Source organism: Lepidochelys kempii, chromosome 2 (assembly GCF_965140285.1).
Source record: "Lepidochelys kempii isolate rLepKem1 chromosome 2, rLepKem1.hap1, whole genome shotgun sequence".
Taxonomy (NCBI): domain Eukaryota; kingdom Metazoa; phylum Chordata; order Testudines; family Cheloniidae; genus Lepidochelys; species Lepidochelys kempii.
The window spans coordinates 116,965,966-116,987,311 of record NC_136381.1 but is presented as its reverse complement, the minus strand read 5'-3'; the positions used below and the strand labels follow the sequence as shown (position 1 = coordinate 116,987,311).

Here is a 21,346-nt window from a genome sequence, read left to right as displayed (position 1 = left end):
GGAAGACCAAGAGTTAAATGGAAGTATCATATTTGACAGTTATTTCTAAACACTACTTTTAAAAGTTTGCTTTTATTTAATAAAAAACCTACACTCACCTGAGTTCTGTGTAGTTGAAGAGCTGTACTTATTAAATCTCAAGTTGTACCATGTATCCGACTGTTTCAGAAGTATTAAGAATGAGGGCCACTTTCTCATTTATACTAAGGTGAAAGAATGAAGTTGGATACTCCAAATTGCTACCGTATGGAACCCCCATCACAATAAATATGTTCTGGTCCTTTGCTTTTGTACAGTGCATAGGGTTTGCCTCCCGTGTGAAGACTCACAATCCAGAATTGTCCTTGTTACCTTTATTTTCCTTGGGAATGTAGATGGAGATAACACTTCATTGCCAGATTTCAAATTGACTCTAGGAGATATGTTAAATTTGTGGTTGCCCATCACCACATGCTGAAAAGATTCTCAGTGAATTCAAGTACTCAGGCATAATCTTGAGATTAAAATGCAAGGGGTTCAGTCAGTTTCTCCCCCAATTACTTAATTGTTTTGCTGAATCAGGAGAAGTATGAATATAATCTGATAATCATTTGACTGCTACCTTCAAAACAACAACTTTGTACATCAGCTAATGCAAGCAACCAGCCACTTCAGCTAAATGGAGGATGGTTTAAGTGTATTTGATTTACTATGATCAGCCTGTACAACATTTTTAATAATCTATTAGATCCTGCAATGTGGTAATTAAACATTCTTTACTGGCTAGTTATATGTTGTCAAGTTTGTAAGTCAAGCACTGTTAAAAACAGGAAGTTACTTTCCACACCAAGACAAGAGTCAATAATTCACACTTCATTTACAGGGAAGTTTATAGTACAGTAGCGCCAGTACAGGGACTTTCAGACCTTAGACCCTGTTTCACACCCAGTGTGGAAATGATTTGCAGGTATTGTTCATCTGTCATTGGCTCAGATGCTCAGTCCCTGCAGAACAAAGGCAGATCAAGAAATAAGCACTAAGAAAACTATAAAACTAAAATACAAATCCCAAATCACTGCCTTTCCTAAACTGAGCAAACTTCAAAATGATGACTAAGGGACTTTTTAAAAAGGTATTTAGGCACCTAATGATTCAGACAGCTAACTTTAGGTATTTAGGTATCTATATTAAAATAAATATGGCCTTATGTTCCTTCCTTTTATTGTCAGAGAATTCAAGACTGAAATCCAGTTGCCTATACCAAAACTTATTCTCCTATACATTTTTAGTGACAGATCTGTACTTAAGTTTATAGTAATCATGAAACTAGAGTCTTCTACAAAACAAATCCTATTTGAGGGTGCATAGCTTTGTATCTTTTAAATGTAGGTTGAACTGGCATGTATTTAATAATGGAAATAACCTGAAGAAGTTAAACAAAACTTGCATGAAGTACAATCCAATTTAAAGTCTGAGTAAGATTTAGGTATTTCCAATAGCTGTCATTTCACTGTGACTCAGTTACTTAAATTTTGTTGTAATATACTTATAGCTTTCTAAAGTACTTCACTAAGATCAAAACTTCACATAACTACACAAAAAAGGGTCAAAGTTAATTTCTTTTTTACTGTCATTTAAGAACTCATAGCTTTGTACACCTGCAGGGTATATTTGAAATTAAAATTTGTTTACAAAAAGTCTTTACTGTACATTAACTAGTCTCTGTGTAACATAACTTCATAAGACCATTATCTTTTGCATCCAATGTAATTTATGAAACTCAATGCATTTTGCTACTTGCGATTCTTCTAGTTTTTGTAAGGGTAGGGAAGTCACTGAACACTAATTGGGGCCTATTAATTACTTGAGCAAGCATTCCACAGATATCTCTATGGTCCAAAATACCAGAACTGTTGGCACAAGTTAAATAAATTAACAATTTAAACAGATATAACTGGGTGGTTTTGTAAAAAGAATCTTTTATATAGATTACATACCATTTCATGCTTCGCAAGTTTTGCTGCTGTAAAAATCCCTAACATTTATACAAATACATTTGGATTCTTAGGTCTCACAGTGTGCGCATTATATCAAACAGCAGCAAAAAAATTCTGTACTGCTAAAAGCAGTTACACCTGCTTGTGCCTTTAGAATACTAGCTACATTTAAAAAAAATGTCCAGATAATCAGTGCATCATCACTGAAGTAGGAACATATAAAAATTCTAATAAAAGTAGCTATGTGTGCAGCAAAGAATGAAGTTCATAGCTTTAGGATACTACATAATAAAAAATGCATGAAGACTCATATATAAACAGAATACAATCAGAATAGATTAGGCAACTACACATTTGGATTTCTGAAAAAAATCCAGAAACTTCAGAAAGATTTGCAGACAAGCCAGCATTACATAGGACTCTAAAGGCACATTTCAGGTAGCACAATGATTCTGTTAAGATCAACTGTTTATACACGCACGCACACACACACACACCTTAATGGTTAACTCTCATTCCCCTGCCCCAAAAGCAATTTTGTTATCTTAAAAAAGGGATGAGAAGTATGTTTTCAGCAATGTTATCACTGGTCAGATAAATTGGTCAGTCCAAAAATAGTAAGTAGTATTTTCCTCATGTTGACATGGATTCTGTGCACTACTGCAATCCAGGAAAAAAAACGGGGGAGGAGGGGCAGGATTAGTAAAGGCTGAATTGTTGTATTAATTAACATTTACTCATCAGATCCCACTGATCTCTTCTGTACCCTTTTGCGGGGCAACCGCCTTGGTGAAGCTTTATCTGAAGGAGAAAAGGAGACAAAATTACTTAAACTGCTGCAAATAGTACATCCGATTAAAAGGGCACATGTATTCTTATGTTTTTCCTGAATAGAATGGAAATTGCTATTTGGCTTTCCAGTACACTGCTATGCAGGAGGCAGATTTGAGATGAAAGAGAAACTTACTTGATTGTTTTTGAACATGCTATTAGCATAGTATTTAAAACCTATTATTTAACTTCAGGGCATACAAGTCTTCATGTTCTTTGACATGTACCTCACAGGACTGATTATTATTTGTTTGTAAAAAAACAAAATAAATGCTAAAATACATTTAATGAAAGGTGCTTTGCATTCAAAACATTAATCTGTACATAGCTAAAAGGATTACATGCTCTATTGGTTCCTTTAGAAGCCATGCCAAAACCCCTACACTTACCTTCCGTTAATTAAACGCCTCCAGCAATTTGCATATTATTTTCTATCATCCTATCAACTGCTAGAGAGTAATGCTTTACCATCTAACAGCTGGAATCAAGTATTCCTTTAATGGTTTGAGGTAACCACATCAGAATTCAGCGGGGCAAAAGAGATATTAGCCATGATGGTTTTAAATCCCATGACTCTAGGAATCATTGAAGCCTTACAATACTATAAAATAATCATTTGATGTTTAATCCTGGTAGTTTACAAAACTGATTATGGCAGGCCTACAACTGTCCTTTGCTCTAGGGATGCTTTTTGTGCAACAAAAACAGAGTAGAAGAATTTTCAGTCCTTGTACAAGACAAGTGCAGCTATTCATGGAGGGGGGCAATATCTAGATCATTGGTGCCTTTATAGATCTAACCGTTTTTACAAATGCTTGTTAGGTTACGACACTTCAAATATGGGTCAGTGTCTTCAACAGTCTTACTACTGAAAGTGTACAGAGATTCCCAGACAAAAAAAACTTTATTCTACCTTTTGAAAGCTGTAAATATACAACTTTTAAAAAAGTCTTAAATCTTTTACATAAACATCTGAAAGCCAGGAAGTTCAAGGTTATTTCAGCATCAAGTCACTAATTAACACAACCAAAATATAAAATCATGCCTAAATTTGAACCCCTGGCTCCAGAGAGTATTTTATGCCTTGCTGTTTAGACCCCTATCAATCTCTCCATTTTACTCTAAAATCTTCTGTTGCTAATTTATGCACCTTTTCATATTTCTGATATACATTCCCTCTACAGTCTTCTATACCACTGCCTCCCCCCCAAAAAGACCTATGGAAAGAAACAGGTAGGATACAGGAAGGGACCCAATAGTTTTGTAGCATTTTACAATTATGATGCAAAACCAGTTCTCAGACCTTTACCAGGTAAGAAAATACTATTCCCATTTTTATTGAAAGGGAAACAGGCACAGGAAGTTTAAGTAGTCTGCCCACAATCACAGCAACTCAGTATCAGCCTAAGGATTATAAACTAGGTCTCAATAGCATCCATGCCTAATCCAGCAGACCAGCATCCCTCCTGAGTCATATAACCGTCAATTTTCTAATGGTTACTCTTACACTTCACGCCACATTATCTAAGGCCACAGATCCATAGCCACTATCACTTCCATCAGCTTGCACAACTAATTTCATACAGTAGGTGCAGACTGTGGTACTCTTGGATGCTGCTCCAGTACTCACCTACCTTTCTCCCTATCCAAGTTTTCTCCCAGTCCTCATCATGAGTAGTCCCACACCATAAGATAGATTTGTAAAGTTTCACAGATTTGACTAACAGTGTGCAAAATTCTACATGCAAGAAATATTATGGCATATGCAGTTATTTGTACTAAAAGTGAACTAACTGTATTTAAAATGAGATCTGACTTTTTTCCTTGTTACATATACATAATTTTTGCTCTTTTCACTCAAAAAAACCCACAAAAAACCCCACACAAAACTTCTCACAATTGCAGCCTTCATCTATGCAGTAATATGAGGGGAATAAAACACCGTGCACTTTTAAACTAGATTACCAAAACAGAGTCATAGATCCTCCTTTAGTTTTAGAATTCTTGTATCTATTAGATGTTGCAAAACGTTGTTTACCTGCAACATCCAAGGTCTGTAATCTTACTAGGGCTGTTGATTAATCACACTTAACTCACGCGATTATCTCAAAAAATTAATCGTGATTAATCGTCGTTTTAATCACACTGTTAATAGAATACCAACTGAAATTTATTAAATATTTTTGGATTTTTTCTACATTTTCAAATATATTGAATTACAACATAGAATACAACATGTACAGTGCTCACTTCACATTATTTTTATTACAAATATTTCACTGTAAAAATAATAGTATTTTTCAATTCACCTCATACACATACTGTCATGCAATCTCTTTATTGTGAAAGTGCAATTTACAAATGTGAATTTTGTTACATAACTACACTCAAAAACAAAACAATGTAAAACTTCAGAGTCTACAAGTCCACTCCATCCTACTTGTTCAGCCAATCGGTAACACAATCAAGTTTGTTTACATTTACGGGAGACAATACAGCCAACTTCCTATTTACAATATCACCTGAAAGTGAGAACAGGTGTTCACATTGCTCTTTTGTAGACAGCACTGCACGGTATTTATGTGCCAGATATGCTAAACATTAATATGCCCCTTCATGCTTTGGCCACCATTCCAGAAGACACGTTTCCATGCTGATGATGCTTGTTAAAAAAAAATGTGTTAATTAAATTCTGACTGAACTACTTGGGGGGACAATTGTACGTCCCCTGCTCTGTATTACCCGCATTCTGCCCTATATTTCATGTTATAGCAGTCTCAGGATGATGACCTAGCACATGTAGTTCATTTTAAGAACACTTTCACTGCAGATTTGACAAAACGCAAAGGTGGTACCAATGTGAGATTTCTAAAGATAGTTACAGCACTCAACTCAAGCTTTAAGAATGTGAAGTGCCTTCCAAAGTCTGAGAGGGACAAGATGTAGAGCATTTTTTCAGAAGTCTTAAAAGATCAATATTCCGATGCGGAAACTACAGAACCTGAACCACTGAAACTGAAAATCAACTTTCTGCTGGTGGTATCCGACTCAGATAATGAAAATGAACATGTGTTGGTCTGCACTGATTTGGATTGTTATCCAACAGAACCTGTCATCAGCATGGATGCACGTCCCCTAGAATGGTGGTTGCAGCACCAAGGGACGCATGAATCTTTCGCGCATCAGGCACCTAAATATCTTGCGACACCGGCTACAACACTGCCATGTTAATGCCTTTTCTTACTTTCAGGTGACACTGTAAACAAGAAGCGAGCAGCATTATCTTTTGAAAATATAAACAAACTTGTCTGAGTGACTGGCTGAACTAGAAGTATGACTGAGTGGACTTGCAGGCTCTAAAGTTTTACATTGTGTACAAAAAAATAACTGCATTCAAAAATAAAACAATTCTACATTTGTCAGTTCAACTTTCATGAAAAAGAGATTGCACTACAGTACTTTTATGAGGTGAATTGAAAAATACCATTTTGTTTTTTACAGTGCAAATATTTGTAATAAAAAATATAAAGTGAGCACTGCACACATTGTATTCTGTGTTGTAATTGAAATCAATATATTTGAAAATGTAGAAAACATCCAAAAATATTTAAATGGTATTCTATTATTGTTCGCGCGATTAATTTTTTTAATCGCGCAATTAATCGCGATTAATTTTTTTAATCGCGCAATTAATCGCGATTAATTTTTTTAATCGCGCAATTAATCGCGATTAATTTTTTTAATCGCGCAATTAATCGCGATTAATTTTTTTAATCGCGCAATTAATCGCGATTAATTTTTTTAATCGCGCAATTAATCGCGATTAATTTTTTTAATCGCGCAATTAATCGCGATTAATTTTTTTAATCGCGCAATTAATCGCGATTAATTTTTTTAATCGCGCAATTAATCGCGATTAATTTTTTTAATCGCGCAATTAATCGCGATTAATTTTTTTAATCGCGCAATTAATCGCGATTAATTTTTTTAATCGCGCAATTAATCGCGATTAATTTTTTTAATCGCTTGACGCCCCTAAATCTTACCAGTGCTCTCATGCTATTACAATGACTCCCACATGCAGTGATGAATTAGAATTTTTATCAAAGTCCAGTTAGTGTAGATGCATAGTAAAAGCCCCCCAGTTACTATAAAGCACTGTCAAAGTTTAAATGCCTCACCTCTTCTACTCTGCACTGAAGCCACAGGAAAGCGAAACAGAAAAAACAGCAAAAGAGAAGTTAGAAATATCCACAAGCATTCTAACAGCCTAAGAAAAATCAGATACTGAATTTGGGTTTAGCATTCTTAACTGAAGTTAGTGATATTTAGGACTCCAATACAACTACACAACCTTAGTCTTAATGTTTTGTGTTTGATAAGTACAAGATCATACACTTTGATGATCATTTGATAGTCTTAAATGGGTTCATTCTATAGACTGAAAACTCATGGGGGGGGGAGGGGTGAATGTCTTATTCCACTAGGACTTCTCAGTAGGACCACTTCAGATTTCTGTGATCAAACTTTGGTTGGAGGGTCAGCAGTGCTGAAGGCCAGTCTATGAAAGAATGGGTAAGAAAAAATTTTTTTTTATATAGATCACTTCTGCCATGTAACACCTATTTTGGACTTCGCTTCTAGCGAACCAGTGAGATGGAATCTAATGAAAATGACTAGCAGACAGGAAGAAAAGTTTGTGGTGGCTGCTACTGTTAGCTCTACAAAAGTCTGTTTAGAGTCTACCTTTAAAAACAGCTTACTATTTAAAATAGCTAATTACGGTGTAATACGCAAAAGTTATTTCAAAAAGGTGCATATGCTTAAGATACTTCTAGACTGAACCTGTTTCATGAAGCAGATGGCTTAAGAATCTGGTAAAAAATATTTAACAGTTTGATAAAACAAGTGAATCATGCCCCAGCTGTGAAAGGCTTACTACTTACTGATCTGATTTAAAGTTTCTTGAGGAATCCAGCTCATGTCAACGTCATTTTGATTTGATGTGCCCATCTCTACTTTCTGTGCTGGTCTCTTTCTCTGGAAGAGTTTGAGGCAAGAATATGTTTATCTCACACCAAGAGATGTGAACAGATTTGCCTTCCATAAGGAAGCTTTATGTAGTACAAATGTCAGGGTATTAAACCTAAATAAGAAATTCTTGTATTTAGTAAAAGCCAACTGTCATTAAGCACACACAAAATACAACTTTAAGCTTGTGAACAGTTACAGTGTCAAGCTCTCCTTGTAGCCTAACTTTAGCAAACTGGACACCTTAAGTAATTTGTCAGAACTCTAATAAGGTGTTAGATCTTAAGCTTTTTAAATTCTTATTATTCTCATTCCATGTGGCAGGAATTGTATCTAGATTCCCATACAGCTCCATACATATCAATGATCCAGTACAGTATTAAATAATTACCAACAAAAAAGCAGAAATCTACAAAACACTACTCTTATCTCCAGTGTACTTGTGATCTATCATTTTGAAAAAAAATTTAGGATTTTTCCCTAATAGCATTCTATTATTACTCTTTGAAATCAACACCCTTGTGGTACCTGGATCGTTGAATTACACTTTCACTAGATGTACTACTTGGCCAAATCAGTATGACGACAAACCACTAGTTGTAATATTATGATAGTGTTCAATACTCAGGCCTATCATGCTAAGGAAATACAAACATGTAGGAATACATGATCCCAGCCCCAAAGGTTACAATATAAAGTTAAGACAGGGCATTAAAAGTTGACATAACAGGAGGAAATGAGGAAGGACTTCAATGAGGTTGTAAACAGTATGTGAAAATGTAGTTTTGTAGCTGCACACTCCTGCCATTTGGATAACACCAGAGCCTTTTACTCCACAAGGCTGACCATTGCTATGGTGGAAGAAGGTAAGCAAAGGCACAGTGGTAGACAAGCAACTCATCAGCATAACTTTTTAAAGTTACAAAACAGCTCAGACATTTCTGTTCAAAGGCTAGGAGGAATTCTAGTATCAACCTGTTTCTCTTCAATTTCACTGATCAAAGTTAAATTTTCATGAGTTCTTTTGTGCCATAATAGGCCACAAAAGGTGTATTACTCTGACTGGAAGCTAACGCTTCAGCATCAACAGAATACCATATATATGATAAGTGCATGTACATAATTGCTTACTTACTTTCCTAGATTCTAGTAATTGATGTAGACCAACAATGACAAGTAGGCCAAGTCCTGCCAGGAACACGTACATGAAGATTCTTATTTGGTAAGAGGGAGAGAGGAGGGGGAAAAGAGAAAAAAAAGTAGGGTCATCTTCAGTTTGAAGTCTAATCCGTTGTTTAAAACAAAATGAGAATTGCAGAAATTTTATCGGGCCCCTGGAGTGCCTCTGCACAGTGTGTGGTTTGACAAGCACTTTTTTTTTTTTTTTTTTAAATAAGTTTTATGAGGTCTCTCTCCCATCTCTTTCAGGAGAAAGAAAGAAGCTTAATACAAAGTACTGTGAAATACAGAGTAAACCAAATAGAGTTGTTTGGCTCTGATAAGTTACAGTAATCTTAACTTTTACTTGAAAAAACAGGGCAAATTTTCATACAAAAGTGCCATTTGGCAGTCTTCAACAAATATATATTTAGCTGACATTTCTCCACGTTCACATTTGCTAAAGTTAACATGACATACCAAATTCTAAAATGGGGTGTGTGTAAGAGAATGAATAAATGTGACTGCTAATTTACTAATCAGTTACAAAAGCTATGAGACCACATTACATAATCACCTCTGTAGTACACACCACCTCAACGCACATGTTGCAAGGATACCCTGAAATCTTTACTGGTGATGGAGCATCCTAAAAAGTGGATATCTAAATTAGAACTTATGGAGGGAGTGTTCTACAGCCTGTACATTTCCTAGACTAAGTGGATAGCTGAATTCTTTTTCCATAGATTCCAATTATAGTTTACATCTCATTCAGTATTTAAGAGGTTAGGTTCCCTTATTATGAATAGTAGATCATCCTCCAAGGTCTTAAACTAACCAATTTTACAAGCTGAAGCTGACAAGAAGTTCTAAATCTATGAACCATAAAAATAATTGTGCCAAGTATCAGAGGGGTAGCCGTGTTAGCCTGTATCCACAAAAACAACAAGGAGTCCAGTGGCACCTTAAACACTAACAAGTTTATTTGCACCTGAAGAAGTGGGTTTTTTACCCATGAAAGCTTATACCCAAATAAATCTGTTAGTCTTTAAGGTGCCACCAGAATCCTTGTTGTTTTCATAAAAGTCACTGCAGAAAGAGCTTAACAATCAGAATCATCAAAAGAGACATTTTCAATAAGCTTTTGGAAATTTATTTGCGAAGCAGGCAAATTCTGGTACAGTCATCTGTAAATGCTTGTTATCTTCTTCAAAAGGGTGATGTAGGTGCTTTAGAAAATTCCACACAAAATATTTTAAGGTACGTTTAACAAGTAGTGAGAGCACCATCTCATTTCCTTTCTTTCAACAATTTAGTTAAATGCTCATAATGAATGCCTCTAATCCACAGATGAAGTAAAGCAGCTAGAAGTTTCCCCAGAAGAAACTGCAAGCTACTTCCAGGGACAAGTAATTCTGTTTTCATAGCAATTGACTTTTAGCCTCTTTGCATTTCCCCAAAATTGTGATGAAGGCATATGTTAACTAGGAATTAGACTCACAATTCACATGTTGCCACCTGAAAAGAACCCCTCAGATTGCAACTTGAACTAATTTAAAACAGTGCCTCAGTACAGTGAAATGGTATACCACAGGTACTTCAGCCTTCAAAATGTGGACCGCATCTCAATACCCTGAGCCATCTGTGTCACCCTTACTCCCTACGAATAATTTTATTTAGGAATACAGCCTCAGACTGAGGCTATTCCTGCAAATACCAATAGGCCACACTTACACTCAGGACTTGGATATCAAACAGAAAAGTTATGAAAGCTATCCTATCTGAAATAGTAATATTATACAAATTATGTACAGAATTTTTCTGAACTCTGAGAAACTGCACATCCAATCAGTTTTATTTCACATTAAACAAGAATGCACAGCCTCTATTTCCTCTCCCCTCTTCCGAATGCTCTACCATCACCAGGCCATACAGGATTTCCAGCATCCCATGAAATGAGGACAAAAGCATTTTTAACTGGCCACATATAGAAGTACATTACTGCTGATGTACTACCAACAAAAGCAAGTTCAAATTTCTCTTACGTTTCTCCATCCAATCCATCTTCTTTTTCAATAATTGTAACAGTTTGATTGAAGACAGCATCTTGGAACACATTGCCCTGCAATAATTATGATTAATTTTTAAAACCGTTTAACTTCTCGTAATTGTAATGCCTTCCAAGGAAATGTGATGAGATTCTAAAAACCTCTGCTGAGGACAAACTACTATGTGGAGAGCAGAGGAACCGATTAGCTCACAACAAAAAGGTAAGTCATATAGCTATGGAAGAAAACACTGCAAGGGGTTCTGAAATGAGCTAGCCGAAGACTTGAAGAGCAATACCTTTGGTAAGTATGTAGAATACAAAAAAAATCTTACATAAGAACATGTGATAGTGTCCATGGCTTTAGCACAAATGCTATTACCAATTTCATGTCATTCTGTAGTGTGATAGAGATGTTCTATTGAGCACTGAGGATCTTATTACATTGTTCACTGGAGGGAACTTTCAAAGGTGCAAGAAGCTGTTATATGTTTAACTCCTCTGAAAGTAAACGGGAGCCAAGCACCTAACTCCCATTAGTGCCTTTGATAAATCTTCTAAAAAGCTAATGACAACACTTGCCAGCATTGGTCACATTAACTCAAATTCATGGGACTACACAAATCTCACCCAGTGAGTTTACAAGATCTCTCAGGAGAAAGTCAAGTTTTTCTGTAAAGACAGAGCACCATTCACTATCCTTAAGTGCTATAATATCCCTAGCTACTGTAAGTTCAAGTGTAATTTTATAGCACACAAAACATGTACAGATCTACAATCAAATACATATCCATAACAGAAAAAATAAGTTGGTCTAAGCATTTAATGGTATCTACACAGATACTAGGTGTTTTTTAAAACACTATCAACTGGATTAGCCTTTTCCTTCCTGCCCCCAATTCCACTTTAATTTGAAGGAGTAAAAGTAATTTCAAAACCGTCTTACATTTAAGTCTTTGTAGTTCAGATTTATAACCAGTCCAAAGGGACGACCACCCATAGGCTCCGCAGGGATGAATGAGTACTCAAATGTGGCCTGTCTTTGTGGTGGAACCACTGTGTTCAGAGGAAGAGCTGTGAAATTCTGGATGAAAAACTGATAGTCTTGAGGGTACCGGAAAGAGGCATCAAGAGACTCAATAATAAAATCCTCTGTACCCTTGTTGGTGAAGCCTACCAGGAACTTTACAATGTTGTTTGCTGGAAAGTCTAGAACATAATATCTTAAGGTTAGAAAAGTTTGTATACGCCATGCCAGCGTTAAAGTGCACAAAAATGCCAGTTTAAACTCAGCCCCCCCCAAAAAACTGTATAGTGCTTTATTAGGGCTTCAGCATTGTTTTATGCATGTGTAATGACATTTAAAACTAGCGACCAGTCAGCAACAGCCAAACATTTGATAGATTGCTACAGGACTTGTGCACACCTTACCTTCTCCTTTCACAAACAAGATAGTTGTATCAGCGCTAGGTGAGGCTTTAGGTTCTCCCGATAAATCTTCTTCCTCTTTTTCTTCTATCTAAGACAAGAGAATTTTTTGAAAAACCTATAATAAACAGTGAAGCAAAGAATGTGCACATTTTATGAGAATCCTATACATTAAGTGTAATGGAAGTATTTTGTTTTGTCCCACTAATTTTGTTACAGGATGCCTCATAACATTTACAGCTGCTGCTGATGCAGAACTATTCTGATGTGACAGACTGCCAACTCTCTGCTGTTTGCTTCTCTTTGACCCTGAGCTGCTAGTTCTCCAGCCCTGTAAACGGCTGCTGAGAGTTAAATACAGCAGGATTACCATATTCATAGGCTCTAGAGTACAAGAGGTGCTTAGAGTTGGTAATCTAAAATCGTGGAATCTAGTTTCCCCTAGTTATGTGGTTGTTCTCTATTTTTTAAAAAAGAGCATGGTCTAAGCCAAGGGCTGTTTTGTCCTTCTCATCTAGTTACTTTATAATGAAGTGAAAACCAAGAACAAGGCATCCTCCTTGTAAATAATTGTTTATGCAATATAAAATTGTGTTAAATGTAAACGTATTAAGAAGATTTTCAAGTAACTACTTAAATAGCCAAAATATAGTTCCCTGTTTACTAACCAAGATAGGTGTATAAGTTTGTATAGTCTCTGCATTATTTGATGACATGACTAAACATAAAGCAGTTCAGTAATTTGACACTTTAGTAGTCAACCGTTACAGGGAAGATAATCTCAACTGATGTCTTGACAAACACCTTTCAATTCTACCTAAAGGATAAGGCTTCTGATCACAAAGCTACAGGAGAGTGTCACTGTTTAAATGAACAGTCTAAAAATAACTTCAAAAATTCAAGCAAGTTTCCATACCCACTCCAAGATGGTGTCAGTTGCTTATTAAAAACAAAGATCTTACAGAATATAGCTTAGACAATAGAAAGTAATTTTTGCTGAAGATAAAATCTTTGTTTAAAGACTATTTCAGCTTCATTTTAAGATGTTAATGGTACAAAAGTTGTATTGTGTTTGAACTCAGGTTCTGGAGTCCCTTTAATTGTTCTTTGAGTCCACATTCTGGTCAGGCTTCATTTTCTCATCCCTATATTATAATAGTATGACTGTCCGTCCATCTCTAAATAAGAGGACAGACTTTTGAAACAAGGCATCCTATGTCTTGTAAAAATTTTGGTCGTGATTTGCTATTCATCTAGGAATTCTTAAGGGCAGCAGCTATTTATAATAAAGGTGTTTCTAGCCTGGTAAGGGTATTACCAATGCTACAATCCTTGAAATGAGGTGCATCTCACATTATAATATTGTTTTCTACTTGTAAAACTCTGTAGATATTTTGTGAAATACTGTTAATCACATAAAAGTTAGTACATGAAGGTTACTTTTAACAGAGTTCTGTCAATTCGTTGGTCAAGGTTAGGCTTCAATTAAGCTTACAGTCTAACGTTTATTCTTGGACCAAATATTTTTTTGAAGAAAATCAAGCACACAGGAAATTTTTAGAGTTTTCACTACTTTATTCATCCCTAGGAGTTCAAAAATTTACCTCTATTCCCTTACTAACCCAAAAATTAAGAGAAAGACATCTCATGCTTCAATGCAAAGCCACATCTTGTGTTATTTCAAGACCAGTCCTATACTGTTTGAAAACCGTATTTAACAATTTTCAACTTACTACTAGAGATGGCTAAATAGACAATGTACACTGAATGTATTCCATTAATTCCACCAATATTTAATTCCTGCTGAATAGTATCCAACTGCTCTTAAGCTGGTCATGTAGTATGGAAGGGCATCAAATAAATTTGATGAAAACCAGTAAAATGCATCAAATGTATTTATCAAGCAGTAATCTAGTAATTCTTTTCCTTTATTTTATATAAAAATTCTCACACATCCTTCTCTTTTTTCATATTCTCTCCTTTTTCCTTTATTTTCCCATTCCCACACCCCAAGTTTTCATTTTAATTTCTTAGCATTAATGTGCATGAGTTGATGTCAAGAGATTAGCCTCCACCAGGTATTTAACAGCTGAATGTTAAATATGCCAGAGGTGACTAGTAACACTACATAAATCATATCACATCAAGATTTTGAAATACTTGCTTCAAAAAGGAAAGTGATATTTCTGGTGGCACGACAAATGTACCTTGGTGATTTTATTTCAGACTGTAGATGTAATTAATAGAAGCAAAAATATGCCTGAAAACTAGACTTCAAACATTATTGCAGGGCTTAAGTGAGACTTCAAAGAGACAATATGACAAACCAAATTTACACTGAAGAAATACCATTATCTTTTTAAAGTGAATGCTGAAGTGGGAAAAAGCATGAATTGTGCAATTTCACTTGGTGTTCTCTTTTTAAGATGCTGTTAAGCACAGTGTTCCAATTACTATTTAGTTGTTCCTCTTATATCCTTCCTAGTTGCCCAAATTGAAAATATTTCTAAGGTCCTTAATTATATTTTTCTTTAGCCACTTTAAAGAAATTAAATATGGACTACTAAAAGTGATACACCTAATCCATCTAACCTCTAACTTAAAGAAGCCGTTTAATCTAATGCTTTGAAACAAAAATCTATGCACATCTACCAAGTCTGTGGGTTCATCTTCTTCAACTTCAGCTTCATCGTCTTCATCTTCAACTACCGTATCTTCGACTGCTTCTTCATCCTCTGTAGCATCTTGGGCTGCAACTAGTGAACTTGAACCTAGTAACAAAAAAAGATGGAAATACCATAAGTCATTTTCTGTAAGTGTGGTTGACTAACGGGACGTTGGGATCATACTTCAGTTTTCCAAGACTTACATTTACTGGTAGGAGATATAGCTTGAGGCTTTAGTTGCAAAATATTATGCAGAAGTTTTGGTCTGTATAAGCAGAAACTGCTATCAGTTTGGAAACTTCAGTTTCTATTGAATACGGTTTTAAAATTTAGTAATTTATGTACCAGCAATTTCAAAACAAATTAAAGCTTTGGTGCACACAACTGCAGAGAAAAAAAGAGAAAATAAGGTTTGTCAAGGTGTTTGCCATATGGTACTAGGAAGTAACCAAGCTGCTTCTTAGACTCCTGATTTTACCATGAATGTCTCATTATTGTAAGTTTATAACATTTGGTGTAGCTGATATGAAAGCGTTCTTTATTCCTAAGTAATCCACTAAATCTTAAACCTACATTTATACAACAGGAAGTTGAAAAATCAGATGCTAATTTATTTAGTAATAGTTAGAAATAATAAAACCATGCTATTTTATGTACATTGAGGAATCCGACTGTTTGGATTGCTTTCATTCATGTAGTTCAACAATTCAGGTCAGAATCTGGACCTGAGAGATCTTTAAAAGGCAGAAATAAATGCACCATTTTACATGTACATTCAGCTGAACCAGAGGTTCTCAAACTGTGGTCCGCAAGCTCCATTCACATGGTCCGTGGATAGTTCCCTCTAAGGTGCATGTCTGGGTGGCCACACACAACAAAATAAAGGGCCACCCACCTAATTAGTAGAGCTGCACAGGCATGGCTCCACTAATTAGGTGTCTGGACCCTGGAGAAGACACACATGTAAAGTGAGGTGGTGGCCTTGGGGGGGAATAGGGTGCAGGTGGGAGGGGACAGTGGGGTGAGAAGAGGGAGTTGGGGGGGAGTGGGGGGGGAATTTGGGATGTGCAAGGCTGCGGCGGCCAGAAAAAGAGGCAACTTTCCCCAGCTCCAGAGAGATGGCCCTCCTTCCCAGCCCCAGGTCAAGGGCTGCTGCGACAGGGGAGAGAGGGCATATCCATCGCATTAGAAAGGTAAGACTACTGATATTAAAATGAGTTGTGTGCTTTTATTTGTAGAACAAAAAAAATAAAGGTTTTTTTTTTTAAATACAGTACTTTTATCCAAAGCAAATAGTTAGCTAATGATACAAACAACATTTGGAAACATCATTAAGTGGTCCGCCAAGACCCTATGCAATTTTCAAGTGGTCCACAAAAAAAAAAGTTTGAGAACCACTGAGCTAAACTAACTGGATGCTCCAGTGCTCATTTCCTATCCCTTGCTATGTGTTATATTGCAGTATTTTGGCTCAAGATGGGAAAATGTCTGAAATTAGAACTAAATGGAATCAAACATCTAAGCCCTTCTCATTTTCAGTTTTAATTTTTTCTTAAATTTCCCTGGAACTTTATTTATTGTTTATTCAAAAATTAAAATGGTGAAAATTGATAAAATATGAAAACAAAAAGCAGCAGGCAAGAGATGGGAGAAAGGGTGTTCAGTGCTCATGGGAGCCAGGGTACTCATGACATACTGGTTGAGTGGTCTTTGGTGCTGGAGCCTGGCTCCCTGCCACTCCTGCTTCCCCCCGCCCCCGTACAGAGGAAGAGAATGGGAATGCACTGAAGGGCTGAGGTCAGGAGGGGAGTGGAAGGCTGCACCCCATGAGTACTAACACTCTCCAGCGGGGGGTAAGGGGAGTTCTGTGCAGGCGCTCTCGGCTACTGGGACCTGGCTCCTGCCCATCTCATTCTCCAGGATACAGAGTCCCGTCCACTTCGCCTACTGGGCAGAGAACCCTCCTGACCTGGCCCTTCATCACAGCCCTATCCATTTCCTCACAGGATCCCTGCCAGCCTCTTCAGCATGCCTGGGCAGAGGAGGGTAATTGTCAGTTGGAGGCTGCTGCGCCTGCACGTTGGGGGAAATGAGATGAGCAGGGAGCCTAGAGCTGCCCCCCTGACCCCATCTGCTTCCTCAGTGAGAGTCCTGGGACCCCCTTCCCCACCCACAAATAATCAAAAAAATGGGGGGGGGGGAGAAGAGGAGTAAAATCCAGATACTAGCTTCTTCAAAATCTTGGGGGGGGGGGGCACACGCAATAAATACTAAGGCAAGGGCCTTGCTAATATATCATATAGTATATATCAAATTATAGCAAAGGATACAATTTAAGGACCTAAGAAAGTTCACTTTAGCAGGTCAAAATGATCAGAATGCTATAGTGGATTTATAACTAAAGGCATCTTGTGCTATTTTTCCACACCTGCTCTGAAATTCTTCCCCACCACAAATATCAACACTCACATCAATAATTGGTCTGGATCAATTTTCCTTTAATTCAAAGTCATTAGGCATTTCATTTCAGAGTAGCAGCTGTGTTAGTCTGTATCCGCAAAAAGAAAAGGAATACTTGTGGCACCTTAGAGACTAAAAAATTTGAGCATAAGCTTTCGTGAGCTACAGCTCACTTCATCGATGTTTTATCACATTCATGATATATGAGCACCTATAAAATTAGCTCAAATCTTCATTTGTAAAAGTGAGTCCTGACACACATTTAAAATATGTAGGCCCATACTGACGAAGTTTGAAGACTACACATTTAATCCCCAATCATATGGCTCATGCAAAGCTCCCCACCAGAAACAGAACTGCATGTGTGCACAACCAACCATTTAAATGCTCAAGAACAAGAAAAATAAGACCACATTACTTGACCATATTACATATGTAATATTACATATTACAACTTGACCATATTACATTTCCTATTGAGTGGCATGGTTTCAAACATTAAGAGTTCTCATGTTTAAGAACATGCATACCTATGCACAACATAGCCACACCTTTTACAATAAAGTGTACTTTAATTTCCTGACAAGCATTCAGAGGTCCAATTCTACAAACATGCATATGAATAACTCAACCTATGTGCATGAAGATCCACTGTTCTAAGCCCTGTGATCTTAAAGACAGCCAACTTAACCCCATTTGTCTGAATTAATTTACCTGTTATTGTTACACCTAAAATTACTTTAACTGAAGAGAAAGGATATCCCTATTTACTTCATGCATTTGACAGCAATTCATGTGCAGCTTTACTATGTCCCCTGTGGGCCCAAAACCTGAGTGACGCCTGGAGGCATCAACCTACCTACAAATAAATAGGAAAGATATTGTTTTAAAATATAGTAGAATGGGAATGTAAATCCAAAAAAATTGTCAGGGAGGTCAAGGGTAGATACAGTACCTGGAGCTATTCAACTCATTTTAGATTAACAGATTTCAAATTCATAGTGACCTTTCACTGTTACAGAAACAAAATTAATTCCCCTGCTTTCTCTTCCTCATTCTACCCTCAAAAATAGAGGAAAAATCCAAAGTTATCAAGTTTAGGGAACTTGTAAGCAAAAGAGCAGCTTTGCACAGTACAGAGGGCACTTACTCCCAAATAAACCAGGAGCAATTCTCCTCTTCTGGACCGGAGAAAAATCTGAATTTAGTGTGGCACTACAGCAGTCTCAATCAGATTGATTTGAGCATAAGTTTTCATGAGCTACAGCTCACAAAAGCTTATGCTCAAATAAATTGGTTAGTCTCTAAGGTGCCACAAGTACTCCTTTTCTTTTTGCGAATACAGACTAACTCGGCTGCTACTCTGAAACCTGTCAATCAGATTGCTTATTATACCCCTGTGGTCGGCATCTCTCATTGGCTAGTTTAGGCAGCTTCCCACCGAGCCTACTGGCTTAGCAGATTGCAGTCTATGGTGTCTATTTCTCCTCATCCATTATACAGGAGCCTAGGCATCAAATTCAGGCTTCTCAGATTGAAGTGTAATTCCTGTGATTTTCTAAGTGCCTAAAAATTAGGTGTCACAAAGTTCAGCCTCACAATTACTAAATCCTTTTGTGGATCTGTAAAATTCAAATTTTATGTTTAGCAATTTGTAGAAAGACTTTCTGAAACTTTTCAAGTTTACTGCTTAGCCACAACTAATTGAAATAATTTCAGCCCCTAGAAGATTTCAGAAAGTTAAGAGTTTGTGAATACTGGATTTATAATTAAAGTCCTGACATGACCTTAATTATAACCAGTGCCTGCTCTGTTATTTTATAACTCACTACATAAACGTGTTTTCTAAACAACACACTAATCTGTGATCCCTTCAATGGATTTCAGAAGGAATGATGATGTGGCAATAGTAGAAAAAGAGTTGCTTTTTTGTGGGAAGAGGAACACATGATACATGATGCAGTGCCCAGGAAGAAAAGCATGCAAGTACAGCGTTGCCCTTCAACCCTCTTACAACTTAATATTATCAGCAATTTTCAAGGCTAAATCAGATAAAATTACGGTGTAAACAGACATGAGTGTTTTATTATTTGAAGGACACTTTGGGGAAGGGAAAAAAAGAAGCCTGGCGGCCAACGCATTATCCTGCCGTTTTAAAGTATGCACTCATCAATTTGTATAGCGAGTCCAGAAAAAGATCCTTACAGCCATTTCATGCACTCCCTGCTGTAATTTAGCAGCCTCTCTGCTTAGTCACACGGTCGAGTTTCGTTACTGGCTGCCTTGACAGGATGCTCTTCCCCCCACCCCCCGCGCCCCAGAAGCGAAGGGGCCTGCCAGCAAGTTACTGCTCACTGCAGCAGTACAAACGGTGGCCCCGACGTGTCAGGTCCCTGGCCCCGAGGCTGGCGGTCTGGGCTCCTGACACCTGCCAACGGAAAACCACCGACCCCCGAGCCCCGGCTCGTCCGGCTGCCCAGCCCTGCAGCGCGTCGCGTGTGGCCGCGGGTGCCCCGGAGGCACCGGGGAGCGCAGCACACGTCCGGGAGGACGCCCCCGAGCCGGGAGCGTTTCGCATGCAGGGGCCGGTCGCCGGAGTGGGGAGACCAGTGACACGTCAGCCTCGCGGACAACGAGCCGCTCAACCTCCCCGCCCGCTTCTGGAAGGGGAGCTCCCCGCGCCCCCCGGCCGGCCGCCGCTGAGCGCGGGGGAAGGCGCCGCCCTTGCCGCCGGCATGTCCAGCATGCCCAGCAACAGAGCCCGGCACCAGGAAGGCAGGACCTGGCCGTCTCCAAACTGGACAGGGGGATCCCGGGCCCACCCCTCGCCCCGACGCTCCATGACCGGATACCTAGCCTCTCCACCCACCCGGGGAAGCCCAGGCCCAGCCCCTCACGCGCTCGCCCGCTCCAGGAAGCGGTTAACGTTTCCCGTTCGAATTTCAAATATCAACGTCTCGCCGAACACGAGCGCGCGCGTTCTCACCCAGGCCGCCGCGACCTCCGCCGAGCAGCAGGGCGGCGGGAAAGCCCAACAACACGAGCAACAGCAGCTGGGTCGGGGATCTCATCGTAGCAGCTACCTAGCGCCCTCCGCCACTGCTGCTCTTGCCCAAATGGCGATCACCATCGCCTCCATCCGGGAACCTGGCGCCCTCACGCCACGCACGCTCTCCAACCCCGCCCCCGAACCGCAGAGGACGTGGCTCCGTTGAGGAAGCGGGAGGGGATCACGTGACTTAGCAACACGTACGCTTTCTTCTGGCCCTTAGGGCGCATGCCCAAAAACTCAAACGCGTATGTGCTGCGGGAGCGGTCTCGTTTCCCAGTCCTCTAGTGCGCGCAGGCAAGGTCATAGAATCATAGAATATCAGGGTTGGAAGGGACCCCAGAAGGTCATCTAGTCCAACCCCCTGCTCGAAGCAGGACCAATTCCCAGTTAAATCATCCCAGCCAGGGCTTTGTCAAGCCTGACCTTAAAAACCTCTAAGGATGGAGATTCTACCACCTCCCTAGGTAACGCATTCCAGTGTTTCACCACCCTCTTAGTGAAAAAGTTTTTCCTAATATCCAACCTAAACCTCCCCCACTGCAACTTGAGACCATTACTCCTCGTTCTGTCATCTGCTACCATTGAGAACAGTCTAGAGCCATCCTCTTTGGAACCCCCTTTCAGGTAGTTGAAAGCAGCTATCAAATCCCCCCTCATTCTTCTCTTCTGCAGGCTAAACAATCCCAGCTCCCTCAGC

The 21,346-nt window shown here is 38.5% G+C and overlaps 1 protein-coding gene across 3 annotated transcripts; it reads right to left on the bottom strand.

Moving 5' to 3' along the window:
* Positions 1–851: 851 nt before the first annotated feature.
* SSR1 (signal sequence receptor subunit 1) lies at positions 852–20,795 on the bottom strand. 3 transcript variants are annotated; one of them, XM_073332099.1, is made up of 9 exons: positions 20,584–20,795; positions 15,124–15,242; positions 12,475–12,562; positions 11,990–12,252; positions 11,042–11,118; positions 8,974–9,052; positions 7,754–7,847; positions 2,714–2,777; positions 852–983 (listed from the first exon to the last, which is right to left on the bottom strand). In XM_073332099.1, the coding sequence occupies exons 1-9, from the start codon at positions 20,666–20,668 to the stop codon at positions 977–979; spliced, it is 876 nt and encodes a 291-aa protein (XP_073188200.1). In that variant the 5' UTR covers positions 20,669–20,795; the 3' UTR covers positions 852–976. The 3 variants fall into 3 exon arrangements, with proteins under 3 accessions (XP_073188200.1, XP_073188201.1, XP_073188203.1); XM_073332100.2 differs by lacking the exon at positions 852–983 and having other exon boundaries at positions 1,586–2,777; positions 20,584–20,794; XM_073332102.2 differs by lacking the exons at positions 852–983; positions 2,714–2,777 and adding an exon at positions 6,841–7,003.
* Positions 20,796–21,346: the final 551 nt, after the last annotated feature.

Coding starts and splice junctions, on each gene's coding strand:
- SSR1 (XM_073332099.1), bottom strand. CDS start 20,668: ATGAGATCCCCGACCCAGCTGCTGTTGCTCGTGTTGTTGGGCTTTCCC. Junction 11,119..11,989: donor TGAACTACAAAGACTTAAAT/GTAAGACGGTTT, acceptor TAATTATTGCAG/GGCAATGTGTTCCAAGATGC. Junction 2,778..7,753: donor AGAAACTTTAAATCAGATCA/GTAAGTAGTAAG, acceptor TTTCTCCTTCAG/ATAAAGCTTCACCAAGGCGG.